This window comes from Peromyscus californicus, unplaced genomic scaffold (genome assembly GCF_007827085.1).
Source record: "Peromyscus californicus insignis strain IS unplaced genomic scaffold, ASM782708v3 Scaffold_3__1_contigs__length_106647218, whole genome shotgun sequence".
NCBI classification, from domain to species: domain Eukaryota; kingdom Metazoa; phylum Chordata; class Mammalia; order Rodentia; family Cricetidae; genus Peromyscus; species Peromyscus californicus.
Window position 1 is genome coordinate 94457048 of NW_026294551.1, and position 14120 is coordinate 94471167.

Below are 14120 nucleotides of genomic sequence, written 5' to 3' on the forward strand. Positions count from 1 at the left end.
GTCCCTTAACTCACTCTTTCCTAAGGTAGTATTACTATCAGGGATAGAAAGAATTTTTGTTTCTGCTTTATTTTAATTTCTTTTTTTATTATAAATTATGTGTATGTGTGGGTCTGTGCACATGAGTGCAGGTACCTGAGGAGGCCAGAGGTGTTGGGTCCCCTAGAGCTTGAATGACCGATGGTTGTGATGTGCCACCTGATGTGGGTGCTGGGAACTAAACTCGGGTCCTTTGGAAAGCTGAGCCATCTTGGAAAGCTGAGCCATCGCTCCAGCTCCTTATTTGTTTTTTAATTAGCATGGTTTCATTATGGTATTACTGTATGTACTTTGTTTTTGCTGATTCTCCCTCTCATTCCCTTGCCACCCCCAGGTCTGTACCCCTGTACCCATCCTACCTCCAGTATTTCAGATCACATGTTCTCTCTCTCTCTCTCTCTCTCTCTCTCTCTCTCTCTCTCTCTCTCTCTCTCTCCCCCCCCTTCCTCCCTCCCTCCCTCCCCTCTCTCCATTCCTTCCTTTCTTTGGTTTTGTTTTTTGACACAGGGTTTCTCTGTGTAGCTCTGGCTGTCCTGGAACTCACTCGTGTAGCTGAAGTTTTCTCCAGTCCCGCTTGGGCTCCAGCAGTTCTGCAGCCCACTTATAAAATAATCACTCAGAAGCTCATATTAATTAAAATTGCTTGGCCATTAGCTCAGGCTAACTATTGACTAGCTCTTACATCTTAAATTAACCCATTTCTATTAATCTATAAGTTGCCACTTGGCTTGTGGCTTACTGGTACTTTTACATCTCACTTCCTCTGTGTCTGGCTGGCGACTCCTGACTCAGCCTTCCTGTTCCCAGAATTCTGTTCTCTCCTTGTCCCGCCTATACTGCCTGCGCGGTTACTGGCCAATCAGCACTTTATTTATTAACCAATCAGAGCAACACATTTCCAGCATACAGAACATCCCACAGCACACTCTGTAGACCAAGTTGGCCTCAAACTCACATAGATCCTCCTGCCTGAGTGCTGGAATTAAAGGCATGCGCCACCATACCTGGCTTGTTTCCTTGATGGTAGCTGTTAGGACTGGAATGAGATAGGATCTCAAAATAGTTTTAATTTACATTTCCCTAGTGGCTAAGGATGTTGAACACTTTTTAAAATGTGTAATAGCCATTTGTGTTTCTTCTTTTGAGAACTGTCTGTTTAGTTTCTTAACTCATTTATTGATTGGCAGTTTGGGTTTTTTAAGTGTTTATAGTTCTTTATATATTCTAGATGTTAATCTCCTATGTGAAGTGTGGCTGGTCAATATTTTCTCCCATTCTGTAATCTAAGGAAGATTTTTGATGACAACCATTTGAGCAGTCCTAGCTAAACAGTGTGTATGCTTCCTAGGCTTGCAAATGCAGAGTCCCCAGCTGTCCTGCTTTCTAGAGTCTCGTGCAGGGGCCCTTCCTCTCAGGACCTGGTCAGAAGCACTATCTTCGGGGAGGTGTGTGGAAAGTGATGCCTCTGTAGAGAGCTTCATGGATTTCCTATCTTTCCTGTGACAAAATTACTATGTTAATGCTAAGATAATATTTACCTTTTCTCACTGTTATTTGCTGCTAGTTTGCAGTGGAGTTTTTCAGTGGCTACATACTGGAGGATAGACATTATCGTAACAGTACATAGACTGAATGTATGTATGTTATTTTCTGTAGTAAGTTTATGGCTTAAAGATTTTAGATTAAAATATTCTAATATTTATACTATACTCTCATGAGCAATCTTCAGTTATACCTGCTATAATTAATTACTTTGTAATTTTAATTTTAATTTTTAATTTTTTTGTTTTGTTTTTCGAGACAGGGTTTCTCTGTGCAGCTTTGCGCCTTTCCTGGATCTCGCTCTGTAGACCAGGCTGGCCTCGATCTCACAAAGATCCGCCTGCCTCTGCCTCCCAAGTGCTGGGATTAAAGGCGTGCGCCACCACCGCCCAGCTACTTTGTAATTTTAATTGTCTACTAAGTCATTACTTTAAAATCATGATCATGTACCTATATAGAAATACAAGTAAACTTTGTTAACCTGTTTTGTGATAGTATTAAAAATATTAAAAATACTATATAGTTCTGTAAATTTTATCTAAAACAGTTACTTTTGATATTAATACTTTTGTAAAGTAAAAGAACATTTATAATACAAAAAAAGATTATTGACTTAAAGATTTTTTGTTTCAGCCCCAGCAGCACCATATAAGTCTAAAAAGGTGTAAGGGGCTGTGGAGATGGCTGAGTCAGTAAAGTCCTTGCTATGTAAGCTTGAGGACCTGAGTTCAGTACCCAGCAACCACATAAAGAATTCGGTGTTGGAAATGCACACCTGCATTCCCATTGCTGGGGAGGAAAAAAATAGTATGATCTGTGATCAACAGCTTGCTGACCAGCTAGTCTAGCCAAATTGGTGAACTCCAGGTTTGGTGGAGAGGGCCTGGAGAAATGGCTCAGTGGCTAAGAATGCTTGTTGCTCTTGCAGAGAAACCAGGTTCAATTCTCAACACCATATGATGGCTCACAATCATCCATAACTTTAGTTTTAGGAGATCCAGTGCCCTTTTCTTACCTTCTCAGACACCAGGCATACATGTGGTGCACATATATACATGTAGGCTCATATACATAAAATAAATATATAAGTTGAGTGGCAGTGGCACACATCTTTAATCCCAGCACTTGAGAGGCAGAGCCAGGTGGATCTCTGTGAGTTCGAGGCCAGCCTGGTCTACAAAGCGAGATCCAGGACAGGCACCAAAAACTACACAGAGAAACTACCCTGTCTCAAAAAACAAAAAACAAACAAACAAACAAATAAATAAATAGAAGGAAAAATAAGTGGTATCAAGTTTATAAGAGAAAGCATTTAATTAGAGGCTTAGTCCATTATCATCATGGTGGGAGGGAGCATGGCTGCATGAAGGAAAGGATTAGAACAATAACTGGGAACTTTATATCCTGAACTGCAGGCAGAGAGAGAGAGAGAGAGAGAGAGAGAGAGAGAGAGAGAGAGAGGGAGGGAGGGAGGAGAGATAGAGACGGACGGACGGACGGACAGACTGACTGACTGGGTCTGTCATGGGCTTTTGAAACCTCAGCCCACCTCCAGTGACATACTTCTTTCAACAAGGCCGCACCTCTTAATCCTTCTAATCCTTTGAAACAGTTCCACTCCTTGGTGACTAACCATTCAAATAAATGAGCCTATTGGGCCATTTCATTCTAATTACCACTGGTGGAGAACTCAAACACATAAAATAAAATCTAAAAAAAAAAGAAATGGAAATCAGTTGAGGGAGACACTTGACATTGACCTCTAACCTCCACATCATACATACATGTGTGTGTACACACAGAAGATTTGAGTTTTTTGAAGAAGGCATGGTTGCAGGAACTGCAGAACTAGGTCATTCTTTCTGGCTCATACTGTCCACCATCACAGAGGAATAAATTGGTAAAGGAGGCACAACCATCCCTAATGAGATCTGGTTCCCTTTTCTGGCCTGCAGGCATATATGCAACCAGAACACTGTATACATAATAAATTAATCTTAAAAATGAATATAAGTCTAATAAAAAGTAAAATAAGATAAAAATGAGACCTGAGGGCTAGATTGCTGACATTGGAAACAGATTAGTGCCTGCTATCCAGCACCACAGGTGTTCTTACCCAAGTACAGCCAGCTCTGTAGAGACATCTCAGGTGTCAGGGGATACTCCCAGTTCTACAACTGCACTGTGCTCTCCAAGAAACAGTGAAGCTGTTCTGGGGCCTTAGGCTCAGGTCCTTGGAGATAGTCTTGGAGTCTGTATGGGTAGCAGAGGGGAGAACCAGGCTTTGGAGTTTTGCATGGCTATTATTGTGAGTTGACCATGGGTGAAACATGAACTCCTCAGCCTCTGTGTCTTCATCTCTTTGGCATCAATGACAGAATTTGCTTGTTTTGAGAGAGCCACGTTGCTATGTGTGAATGGGAGGCTGCCCATGAACTGCGTTGTTATCTGTGGCTCTATTTCAGGTATAGTTGTAGCTATGAATCTTTCAGGGAGAAAGGTGCTTAAAGTGTGCCCGGGGCTGCTCCAGGAGTGGGGATTGACTTTTCAGGGAGAAAGGTGCTTAAAGTGTGCCCAGGGCTGCTCCAGGAGTGGGGATTGACTTTTCAGGGAGAAAGGTACTTAAAGTGTGTCCAGGGCTGCTCCAGGAGTGGGGATTGACTTTTCAGTAAAAATCAATAGGGCTGGAGAGATGTCTCAGCCGAGAAGAGGACCAGGGTTTGATTCCCAACACCCACATGACAGCTCAAAACTATCTAACTCCAGTTCCAGTGGATCCATCATCCCCTCTAGCCTCTGCAGATGCAGGCAAAACACTCATACACTTTTTTTTTTTAAAGACAGGTTTTCTCTGTGTAACAGGGTTTCTTGATGGTCATGGAACTTGTTTTGTTGACCAGGCTGGCCTTGAACTCACAGAGATCCGTCTGCCTCTGCCTTCCAGGTGCCGAGATTAAAGGTGTGTGCCACCACTGGCCTATAATTTTTTTTTAAAGTCTAGATGAGTCTTTGTAGTAATCTTTTCAAAGTAGATAAACAGAGCTGGGGATATGGCTCAACGATAGAATGCTTGCCTTAGGTTCAACCCCTAAGAGAAGAAAGGAAGAAAAGAAGAAAGAGAAAGAAAGCAGGCAGATAGTAGCAGTAACCTGTTGCAAGTGGCTTGTTCAGTAGTGGATTGTGGGGTTGCTGCTGCTAATGGAGCTTCATTGGCTTCTGTTTCCTGTGTCTCTGAATCCTGGGCTGTAGGCAAGTGACTCCCCGCCCCCCACACACACACGAAGACTTACAGGACGTCGGGGTGTGAGGACATTTTCTGTGTGCAGAGTGAACCAAGGATAGGCTGGTTCTTGTCTGTAGGATCGTGTTTGCTTCCTTGGCTGTTGACTCTGCTTCCTGTGTTGTTTGCTCCCCCTCCAATAATTAAATTAGGAAGTCTTTCCTTTCTTTACCTAAGTCTTTGCTTATGTTAAAATATTACAGGGTCTGCTTGTTAGCTGGACTTTGTGGCAGGCCCTACAGTATTACCTGCACATCTTTGTGCTTTGTACTTTCTGTGTGACAGTAGATCTTCCTCACTAAAGTTCTTTTCAGAACCAGCCTTTCCCCCCTGTGTTTCATGTTGGCTGTTTGGTTAGTAAATACCTCTCAGAGAATGCATATTTCACTCTTTCTCATGGGTCACTATCCTGTCCTTGTTCAGAATCTCAGTTGTTCTCAAAGTCCTACACAGTATATTGTGTGTGACTTGAGACCAAGAGTTGGTTATGCAGCATGCCTTAGAAAGGCAGTCTGGTTGGTTTTGTATGGGTCAAGTAGTGGGGCCTAGAAGGTGGTTCTCATAAGTGCTCTGGCTCCTCAGGAAGGTATCAAGAGTATCTACATGCTTGACTTAGACAGTTTTCAGACAGAAAATGTGGGATTTTGTTTTGTTTTGTTTTTATAGTAGAAATGCCATCAGACAGGACATATAGGGCTGAGCTGTAGCTCAGGTGGGTAGAGTGCTTGCCTGGATACACAAAGCAATGGGTTCTATTATAGTATCTTTAAAAAAAAAAAAAAGTACCATGAGCAGGTATTTTAAAGGTAGCTTTAACCCAATAAAGTAACCTTAGATGTTAAACTGTCTTTGACTCTGAGGAGACAAAAGTGAAGTACACATGCTGCTTGTGTAGTAAGTCAAACCAAATTCTTCAAAAGAATTTTTTAACATTATTGATTTATTGTTTGTGCACATGGACGTCAGAGGACAACTTGGAGGAGTTAGTTCTCTCCTTCCACATATTCATGCTGTAGTCCATGTGTAAAAGTCATAGGATAACTTATGGGAGTTAGGTTTTTCCTTCTACTGTGTGGTTCCCAGGGATTGACCTTGGCCATCAGGTGCCTTTACCTGCAAAACCTCAGACCAAATTCTTTTTTTTTTTTTATTAATAAAATTTATTTATTCTATGTGTTTTTTTCAATCATGTATCTTGATCCCATTCAATCTCCGTCCCTTGGCATCCGCCCTCTACCCTTGTACCCCCCAATAAAACAAAATTCAAGAGAAAAAAATGAGAAATTTTTTAATAAAATGAAAAAAAGGGGAAGGAATTAAAAATCTTGTCATGGAAGCTGCAGTGCAACCTAACAAGTCATGCCGTATACTCTTTGGTCTATACATCTCTACTTGCAAATGTTCACTGCAAAGAGTCATTGGTCTGGGTTGAGGCCTCTGGTCAGACCAAATTCTTGACATATTTGAATAAATATCTTTTATCAATATGGTAGAAATATTGGAAAAGACATGCTCCCACCCCATCACCATCTTGGGAATTGAAACCCCAGGGCCTTATCACCTGGTACATATTAAATACCCCCTATACCACTAAGCAATACACCTCAATCCGGAAAAGATATTCTGAAGCTATCTTTTAAGGATTTGTGCTTCTATAGAACTTTGGATTCTAGGCACTGCTAAGTGTCCTGGCTTGGGAAGTAATTTACAGATTCCAATATTGATTCACGGTGGCATCCAATCCTGTGAGATGCTCCTGCCTCTGTCTCCCAAGTGCTGGGAGTTGTGTGCCACACACCCAGCTCCATTGCAGTTTTTTAACATGATGATAATTATGATGATGTTGATGCTGTGTGTTATTTTGTGTCTGTGACGTTGTCTCCCAGCCTTCCTCTACTTTGCAGCTATCTCCAACTGGAAGATGACCCCAGGAATGTAGGTTCTGGCCCGTATGTGCAGATAAAATCTGTACACATTGCATCACTGCATCTGGGCTATCTCTAGGACCTGAAGAGGGTCTGCATCTGTGGGGTGGGGTCATGGGGTGAGGGTGGGGGCAGACTTGACTAATGTAAAGTCTGCAGAGGCCCTGGGGAGTTTGCCCGAAGGAGAGAGTTTGGAGAACGGCTGTCTCATTCTTCTTTCTTTCTCTTTTAGGCACCAGTTTGTAGAAAATAATCTAATATTAAAAATGGGCCCAGTGGATAAGCGAAAGGTGAGTCGAGTTCCTGATGCTCTTCATCCTGTGTCTTCTTACTGCTTCTAGCTCAGATCATTCTTCATCCCCGGGTCTTGCAATGAGTTGTCAGATATGGCATTTTGGCATGATCTTTGGAGATCATCTCTAGATTTTATAACCAGGAACACTCAGGCTCTCAGGGAAGCAGTAGGGGTGTGTGGGAAACCAGCTCTGGCCACAGGGCATGCTTTCTCAGGGTTGCACAAGGCCCATCTCACTATGCTAAGGTTCTGTCACATTGAGAAGGATATATCATTTCTGAGAGTCTTTCATTAGAAGATTTGAAAATGCACGAGTTGTTTATTACATTTGTTTGTTTTTGTTTGCTTGTTTGTTTCCCAGACAGGGTTTCTCTGTGTAGCCCTGGCTGTCCTGGATCTGGCTCTATAGACCAGGCTGGCCTGGAACTCAACAGAGATCCACATGCCTCTGCCTCCTGAGTACTGAGATTAAAGGTGTGGGCCACCACTGTCTTGCTGTTTATTACATTTTATGGGCAACAGATAATGCAGAATATATCAGAGTCTGCTATCCTTCTTGGCTGTATGTACTCTGGAAGTGAGAATCTCCATGAAGGTGGACTGAGGCCTGGCCTGCCAAGGGCAGACTCTGTGCCTTAGAGAAGCTGAGGGGCCAGGGAACTAGAAGCTAGCCATTGATGGGCACATTGTGAGCTAAACAGCAGAGACCTGTGCTTATGTTTTCTTGATGTAAGATGCTGAGCCTAGGTTGAGGAAGAGGTGTCTGGATAGCTGGCAGTCACTATGCCATGAACTACTTACAAGTTAGTCTCATCTGTGCCTTGATCATACAGTTTGTTTATTTATTTATTTGTACCAGGGTTTATTTGCAAGACGACGACAGTTATTACTCACAGAAGGGCCGCATTTATATTACGTTGATCCTGTCAACAAAGTCTTGAAAGGTGAAATTCCATGGTCACAAGAACTCCGACCAGAGGCCAAGAATTTTAAAACTTTCTTTGTCCACACGGTGAGTCTGTCCCTGCAAGGCTTCTGATTCTAGTGTCACCACAGGCTTCTGCATCTTGGTTGGAAATGTCCTTTGCTTTGGCCAAGGAAGCATCTAGGGTCAGGTCAGCTTCCTGTGTCTCAGAGACCTGTATGAACAACTTAGGCCAGAATTGGGCCAGGAGATACTCTGCTTACTTAATCTTTGCTTTTGGTAGGTCAGCTGCCCATGTCCTTAGTTTCTGTGCTTATAGAATGAAGAAGTCCACTGTGCACACAGGCTTCAAAAAGATGCTGGCAGCATTGACAGCAAGACAGGCTGGGTGGGGACGGGACTCCCTGGAGGACATCAGATGCTCTGTCTTTGCAGCCTAACAGGACGTATTACCTGATGGATCCAAGCGGGAATGCTCACAAGTGGTGCAGAAAGATCCAGGAAGTTTGGCGGCAGCGGTACCAGAGCCATCCAGATGCTGCTGTGCAGTGACGTGGCCTGCGGCCGGGCTGCCTATCGCTGCCAGGACACCTGCCCCAGCGCGGCTCGGCCGCCACCCAGGACGCTTCCAGACCACCTGCCAGCCATCTCAAGGAGAACATGGATGGCGGAAACCTTGCAGCTTTTTTATTTAAAAGAAAAGAAAAAAAAGAACCCAGCCACACAAAGAACAAAACAAATAACCAACAAACAGGAATTCAGGGTCGCTTTGCTTGCTCTCTGTGCTTTGTGGTGGCTTCCATGTGCTGCTGTGGCCATGGAGACCCAGTTCCTTGCACGGTAGCCCAGCTTCTGCCCAGACAAGTGGCCAGATTTGGCATCACCAGCCCCTCCTAGCATCCACAGGAACTGCATGCCTACTTCTGCTCCTCCCCACCTGATAAACACAGCTCTTGCTGTGACTGAGGGACTGGATGTATCTGGCTCTTCTTCACCAGGGAGCCTCTTCACTCCTCCACTGGGGTGGTCACCAGTTTACTGTAGGTACAGGGCTCTTAGCTTGTATGTGTACTCCCTTCCTTGAGTCCCTTATATGGCCCTAGAGATGTGGTCAGGTGTGTTTCTGGTGGCAGGATTTCTGTGGTTCCTGCCTTAACAGCAGGCAGGTTGTATGGTGAGAAGTGTGCAGGCTGCTTTAGTCACAGGCTGCCCTCATTGGGCTCTGCTCCAGCATTCCACTTCTAGCAGTTCATGCAGGGAATTAGACACCCAGCCAAGCATGTGTCCAGGAGGGGTGCTGTCATACCAGCACCTAGATAACCCCAACTAGATCGCTATCGGATACAGAATCCTGTCCTGAACCTGGGCAAGGCTGGAAGTACCATGGAGAATCCAGCCTGGGCCACAGCTCCCATGTAGAGGAGTAGGGTAGCAGGCCTTCCTGGGAGTTTCTGTGTAGGTTTAAATGTGTAAGCCACATGCTCTATGAGGCAGGGACTGAGAAAAATACCAGAGTGTGTGCCAGTCTCCTGCCCAGCCTCACACGCACCTATTGGTGCTGTGGGTAAACACTTCTCAGCTAGCTCAGTTTTTACATCTCTGTTGAAAATCTGAAAGCCTTCTCATGTTGCCTGGTCACCTGATACCATAGAGCATGGACCTTGCCTGGAAAGAATGTTACCAATGCTCACAGGAACAGCCCACTTAAACCTGAGTCTGCCTATGCTGGCATTCTTTGCCAGTACTGAGATGCCAGTACTGGGACACTTCTCTGATGCTAAGGTGACAATGCTTTGTTCTGTAATACAGATGGCCTGGGATATTTCAGAGGTACTTGGTTGTACCTCTCTCTGACTAGGATGTCCCTGAAGGGTGGCCCTTGGTCCTTAGTGGGAAAAAGTAGGCACCTGCCTTCATAGACTTCTCACAGCAACACCTCTGACTCCCATGTCCTGAAGGCAGCAACAATTTTGCCATTTCTTTTGACTTTCATAAATGCGCTCTAAAAATGCCCACACAGAAATTACCCCAGTTCTGTCCACAGTGACCACCTGTGGGCCAGGCCACCCAAACTAAGAGAAGAAAGATTCTGTTCTCAAACTTGGAACAGTAAGAGTGGTTCTTTTCAACTGGGGTGGAGTGTAGATGAAAAGCTCACCATCATGCCTTGGTAGGAGTGCTTGATGGGAACACAGGTCTTCTTCAAACTTTACTGGATTGTGTGATAAGAGCTTCAAGTGACTAAGGAGCAGGTGTCAGGACCTCACCTGTCCCTAGGACCCAGGGAACAGATAGCCCAGCACACTGTCAGCCTGTGAGTGAAAGTGGGCACTCTTTCTCCTGGTTTTTGAAGAACCTGTGTTAGCTACACTTGGCTGTCTCCTCCTTAGAGTCCTGTTCTTGTTCATGCCTTGTGGCTATTTAGTCCTCAGAGTGTCCTATACCCTGTGTTGGCATGTATAAGAGTGGCTTCCTGGCTGTTGCGTGCATGCAGACCTGGGAATGCATCTCTGAGGGCATTTAACTACAGGGGACCACGTGGGGCTGAGGCGTGGCTTGAATTAGAACACTTAGCTGGCTTATGGGAGAGTCCTCTGTTGCTTTCTCCCCTGGAGAGCAACACTACCTCCTGGGCTTTTACCAAGCACCATCCTAACCTCCAAAATCAGGGTTTAGCTGAGCTGGTAGTGGGTGGTCATGATGACTGCCCTATGCTCCAATAGCTGAGCTCTTCCCAGGTCACCTTACTGCCCCCTTTTCCTTGATTATTTTTTTTTTTTTTCCCTCAGAGAACCATGCATATTCTTTTCTTACCCTGACTTAGATCACTTTCAGTTTTTTTCCAGTCATCCTTAGAGCCGTCACCCAGTGCGCAGGTGCCTTACACTGTAGGACAGGATGTGGGTGTCAGTTTGTACAAGTGTGTGTGTGTGTGTGTGTGTGTAAAACAGTAAATGGGGATCTATCTAAGAAGAGAAAGAAGTGCCCCATTAGTAGCTCCAGAAGTCATGTGTCCTAAGAATGGCAAGGATGAACAGAAAGTTGAAGACTGTCCTCTGGCTTCTCCTACCTAGGTGTAGTGGACTGTACCCCATAGCCTACTAGCCCTGTCTTTTCTTGGTGTCACAGATGAAGCTGAACTTGAATGGGTCATTTCACCTGTTTTTCTGCACTCTGGCTGGGCAGTGGGCATCCCCATGTAGCTGAGTCTTGGCACTCCAGGGAGTGGCATCATGACTCAGCTATCATTTTAAGCTCTAACCTGGTAGATGCAGTAAAAACCACTTTGAGAAAGATGGCTTGTGTCAGACTGGTAGAAACTTCACCTGCTGCAGCCCTCTTTGGGCCACTCTAGTGTTTATGATCCATGTTTGAAGTAACCTTGCAGATAGTCAAGTGTGGCACAGACTCGCAGTGCCAGCAAAGGGGGCCATAGGTGATTGTGTGCTTTCTTCAAAGTAATATCTGTTTTCTGAAAGTAAAAGAAAGGCGATCATTCAGAGACCACTGTGAGCATTTTGATGTAGATCCTGCTCTTCCCCAACTTTTTGTTGTCCCAGTACTGGGATTTGAATCAGGGCACTCAGAAGTGCTAAGCAAGTGCTCTACCACTGAGCTACACCCTTAGCCCTTGTTTGCTTTTTAAACCAAACTGGGAGCATACGACGTACATCATTTGCATCCAGCCTTTTCACTTGACCTTTTTTCCTTAAACATTTCTCCATACCATGAGCAGGTCTTCAAAAGCATGTTTTCAATAATTGTGGACTCAAATGGTTGTAAATTTGTAAGTTATCCAACTGTTTCCCCATTGTAAAACATTCAGATGCTTTTGGGTTTTTTTGTTTGTTTGTTTTTTGCTATTTAAATAATGCTGTGGTGAATATACTTTTAAGTCTTTGATTTTTACTCTGATTTTTTTCTCTCCCTTATATGCCTGCAAGTGGTATTTTTGGGTCAAAGGATTTGTTCATTTCACAGCTGTTCCTCCTTGGTCTGATGTTTAGATGCTCTGAGTAACAACCCCTCCTTCCTCATATCCTACAGATTTTGAACACATCAGTTCCTGCTAAGCTGTGTATTCCCAAGAAAGTTTGACTATGACTGCTCTTTTTTTTTTATTAAAAAAAATGCTAAAATGTCATTACTGCAGATCCATTTGTGACAGATTTTTCCAAAAGCCAGTTTCTTCATTTTCATTGCAAGAATCTGGTCATGCATGTTACTTCTTTTCCATCCTTGCTGCTATGGCTTCCAAGTGCTTGGTGATGTTTTCAGAATCTTGTACTTTGTGTCCACAATGGTACTGAATCTGCTTCTGCACAGTCAGCAGAGATAAAGTGTTGAACTGACCTTGCCACATGCTTAATGGGTAATTCATAATTAAGTTTATAGACTCAGAAAGTGCATTTGGGCCATTTGGGGATCAGTAGCAAAGCAGAGTAGCAAAGCTCTAATTGAAAAAGAAACCATGTAGATGATTGGGTTTTATAAAAGTACAGTTGTGATTGTCCTTGCTCCATCCCTCCTGAGGTTAGCAGTTCAGGACAGCACAGTGGCCAGACCTTTTCATTGCAGAGGATGGGTATCCCAGCTATGCTCATGTAAACCTTCCTGTGTGCTGCAGGTAATTAAGGTCTTTGCATACAGCCCACTCACCCAAATTGGATTGTATCCTTAACTGTGTTGGGTGGGGCCTGTTGGTTCCACTTGGAAACATGCAGCAGAGATTTTTCTAGGCACCATACTCAATGTTACTCTACTCTATCAGAGCTAGGGCTTGAGATGTGCAGAAATCAGCTCCCTGCTTTCTGATGCCTCAAGGCTTCTCCCTATTGCTCCATAGACCCAGGATGCTCATAGCTGAGACTTGGGAGACTGTAGCAACTGAGTATGGTGAAGATACCATGTTCCAAGAGATGCTGCCGTACACCTTTTCCATTTTGTTTTATTGCAAAGACCCAATGTAAACTGACTCCAGTGGGTGTAGCACCTCTTAGGTAGAATGTAGGACAAAGGCCCTGGCAGATTAGATGGGGCTGGGACCACTCTTAGAACCCTGAAGATAACTGGCTTCTGGCCTAATACTTAAGGGTTAGAATCACAATGTTTGTGGGCAAGTGGCCTAGGAAGGAAGCTGTTTCTATCAAAGCACCTTTGCAGTGATGAGCAAATGAATTGACCAATGTGAATACCTGAAAATTCCCTGTAATTCTCTATTTCTGTATGAAGAATTCAAACTGTACAGAAGGTTTTTACAAAAGGCAAATTTTCCCTTCCTCATGTAGTCCACCCTAGTTTAATCATCTGGGTTAACAACTACAAGTGAGTCCTTGTGCAGGTGAAAGCCTCCCTTATGACCATAGTTTGATTGGACATTGGCAAATTCAACTGTTAGTGGTATTTAGAGCTGCTGCAGCTGTTCCATAGTCACATACAGTAGGATGAATCAGTCTATTGCTGTCGTTCAGGTTGGTGGCAGTCAGTTAGAACATGTGTAATATTCTCTACCTGGTCTGTAGCTGTAACTGTGATGTACAGGCAAAGCAAAAATTAAAAATACTTATGAAAACAGATAATGCAATGATACTAGGATATACACTTTTGTATTTTTATTCTTATATAAGGTTATTTGCTGGCTATTGTCAGCCTCTAGTTCAGTCTGTTATTTAAATTCTAATATATGAATTATTTGGATTGAATTCATGTTTGGGGCCATGTTGTTGTATGTATTGATGTACAGCCTTGAATGTGAATAATTATTGTAAACTATATTTTACAACTTTTTTCCTGGCTTTATTATATAAATTTTCTATTTGGTCATGGTTTAATCATATAATTTAATGAAACAATTTTTTCTCTTTTTTTCAAATATCTGTGCTTTAGATGTAATTACCAGATGATGGATTTCCCTCGTATGCTCGGTAGTCTTGTAATAAAAGCATGTAGAGTGTACACGTTCGCTGTTCTGGCTCTTCTTTTGGCCGGGGCTAGGGCTGGGGCGGGGGTGGAGCTGTAGCCCAAGAGCCCTGTGAGATCCCGAGGTTCGCTGTGGCCGGAAGCGGTTGTCGCCGACCTGCTTTTCGAGTCGGAACTTCCGCCTTGCACATCATG

General features: G+C 43.8%; 1 protein-coding gene across 4 annotated transcripts in view; it reads left to right on the plus strand.

Moving 5' to 3' along the window:
• The window catches only part of Pdpk1 (3-phosphoinositide dependent protein kinase 1), a 67485-nt gene extending 53524 nt beyond the window's left edge, over positions 1 to 13961 (plus strand). For all 4 annotated transcript variants that reach the window (XM_052759143.1, XM_052759142.1, XM_052759145.1 and 1 more), the window contains 3 exons: positions 7019 to 7076; positions 7941 to 8093; positions 8442 to 13961. In XM_052759143.1, the coding sequence (XP_052615103.1) occupies positions 7019 to 7076; positions 7941 to 8093; positions 8442 to 8558 (328 nt within the window). In that variant the 3' untranslated portion in view covers positions 8559 to 13961. The remainder of the gene's footprint in view (positions 1 to 7018; positions 7077 to 7940; positions 8094 to 8441) is intronic.
• Positions 13962 to 14120: the final 159 nt, after the last annotated feature.